Consider the following 2561-nt stretch of genomic DNA (forward strand, 5'->3'; position numbering starts at 1 on the left):
AGCTCAACACACCACCACCACACCACTGAATTCTGTCTCTTAGCACAACATTGTGCATTTTCATGCACAGTTTGATTAACAGTTGTATGCTTCCTGCAGGATTTTGGGCTTCTGAGAACAGTTTACGCCAGCAGCTCCAGAAATGTTTCATAGGAAGGAAGACAAATGAAGCCATTACCTGTCCTTTGTTTTATTAAACTTCACAGAAATGCTGGTCACTCATGTACAGCGTGTCTGGGCAACACTGAATAGGTACAAACTGAGTAGTACTTGATGTGGATAGTTTGTTTCAGCAAAAAACATTAGAATACATAAAACACACACAAAAAAACTTTCAATAAATTACACTTAGCAGATGAATATACAAACCAAAAAAAAAAGGCAGTTGTATTCCGTTAAAATCTGCATTACAATGCTTAGGTAGAAAAATGTGGGCAGTTCACTGCTTTCGAAACGCAATTGGTCATCAGTTTCCGAAGAGCATCCTTGATCTCCTGGTTCCTCATGCTATAGATGAGGGGGTTCACTGCTGGAGGCACCACCGAGTACAGAAATGACAGCACCAGGTCCAGGGATGGGGAAGAGATGGAGGGTGGTTTCAAATAGGCAACCATGCCTGTGCTGAGAAACAGGGAGACCACGGCCAGGTGAGGGAGGCACGTGGAGAAGGCTTTGTGCCGTCCCTGCTCAGAGGGCATCCTCAGCACGGACATGAAAATCTGCACATAGGACAGCACAATGAAAACAAAGCACCCGAAGGCTAAACAGAAACTAACAAGGAGAAACCCGAATTCCCTGAAGTAGAAGTGTGAGCATGAGAGCTTGAGGATCTGAGGGATTTCACAGAAGAACTGATCCACAGCATAGCCTTGGCAGAGAGGCAGTGAAAATGTATTGGCAGTGTGCAGCAAAGCATTGAGAGCCCCAGTGCCCCAGGCAGCTGCTGCCATGGTGGCACAAGCTCTGCTGTCCATCAAGGTCCCGTAGTGCAGGGGCTTGCAGATGGCAACGTAGCGGTCATAGGACATGATGGTGAGAAGAGAATACTCTGCTGAGATGAAGAAGAGAAAGAAAAAGACCTGTGCAGCACATCCTGAGTAGGAGATGTGCCTGGTGTCCCAGAGGGCATTGGCCATGGCTTTGGGGAGAGTGGTGGAGATGCAGCCCAGGTCGAGGAGGGCGAGGTTGAGGAGGAAGAAGTACATGGGGGTGTGCAGGCGGTGGTGGCAGGCTACGGCTGTGCTGATGAGGCCGTTGCCCAGGAGGGCAGCCAGGTAGATGCCCAGCAAGAGCCAGAAGTGCAGGAGCTGCAGCTGCCGCGTGTCTGCCAACGCCAGCAGGAGGAACTCGCTGATGGAGCTGCTGTTGGGCATCTGCAGTTCCTGGGCATGGAGTCCTGTGCGGAGTGCAGAAAATAATGACAGAAGTCAAGATAACTTGCAGACACTCTCCTCCTCCTGCTATACTATAGAACTGTTTCTTTCTCTTTGAAAAATGTTCATTTAACTCCATAACTTCAATTTACTTGCATGAGCTTTAGTGTACCTTAAGAAGTAGAAGCTGAAAGAGCTCTTACTTTCCTCTCATTTCCTAATCATATCTCAGCTTCCTAGATAATTTCCTCTTACAATCAATTTCCATCCCTCATATCTTTATGCTTTCTGCAATCACAGTGCCCATCCCTACCTCTTTTCTGCACTTAAATTTCTGTTAGAGAAAGCTGTCTGTTTTCAGGATAAGAGCATTATTCATGTCAGCAGAAAACGATAGCAATTTCAGCTGAAAGCACTTTAGGAGAATGTTCATATAAGGGCAAATTGTGAATGGTACAATTCAGGATTCTCAGAGATGTGTTCATATTTCACATCTCCTTTCAGAATTCTGCCTCCAACTCATTCTCCTTCCCTAAGAACAGGTGTTGGAAAATCCCTGCCTCGTCTCTCCTCCTTCAATGCACCCTTGGAAAAAAAAACACCCAGTGGTGAGTGTAGCTGTTATCCCCCTGCCCCAGGCAGCAGCTGTAGCAGCAGAAGACCTCTGCCCTGCCCTGCCGTGGGACTCCTTCCCCCCACAAATCTCCCCGCAGCGCCCTGGGCAGCTCCCCGGGTAGGCTGAGTGCTGAGTGCTGAGTGCTGAGTGCTGAGTGCTGAGTGCTGAGCCTGGCAGGCGGCAGAGTCAAAGCCTGCAGTGAGACTTACCTTGTCAAAGGCTGTGAGCAGTGCTCCTGCAGTGAACTCAACACCTGCTCAAACCATACACATCCTATAAGCTCTCTGCCCTTTCTCTCCTCTCCTCCTGTCACCTGCAGGCTGTGCTGTGCAGAAGAGCTGCTCCTGGGCACAGCTGTCTCTCTGCAGCGCTGCCCACTTGTAGGAGCTCCCTGAGTCCCAGGAGCCCAGCCCAGCCCAGCAGAGGATGTCATTTTCTCTTCCTCACTGCTCTCCCTGGAGATGACTTGGGGGCTGCAGGGCTGGCAGCTCCTGATAGACAACAGGGTCATCTCTGCAAAACGTACTTTGAAGTCAGATGAATTAATCACCAGTAGCCAAGCTGATTTCGGA

The 2561-nt window shown here is 49.1% G+C and overlaps 1 protein-coding gene across 1 annotated transcript; it reads right to left on the minus strand.

The window, feature by feature from the left end:
• Positions 1 to 416: 416 nt before the first annotated feature.
• Positions 417 to 1373, minus strand: LOC149914582 (olfactory receptor 14J1-like). The gene has a single exon (XM_090126437.1). It carries the CDS (start codon positions 1371 to 1373, stop codon positions 417 to 419), a length of 957 nt encoding a protein of 318 aa, XP_089982563.1.
• Between the last annotated feature and the right edge of the window lie 1188 nt (positions 1374 to 2561).

Source organism: Phasianus colchicus, chromosome 29 (assembly GCF_987193195.1).
Source record: "Phasianus colchicus chromosome 29, bPhaCol1.hap1.1, whole genome shotgun sequence".
Classification (NCBI taxonomy): Eukaryota; Metazoa; Chordata; class Aves; order Galliformes; family Phasianidae; genus Phasianus; species Phasianus colchicus.

Excerpts from the sequence above, each read along its gene's own strand:
- LOC149914582 (XM_090126437.1), bottom strand. The coding sequence starts at position 1,373 with ATGCCCAACAGCAGCTCCATCAGCGAGTTCCTCCTGCTGGCGTTGGCA.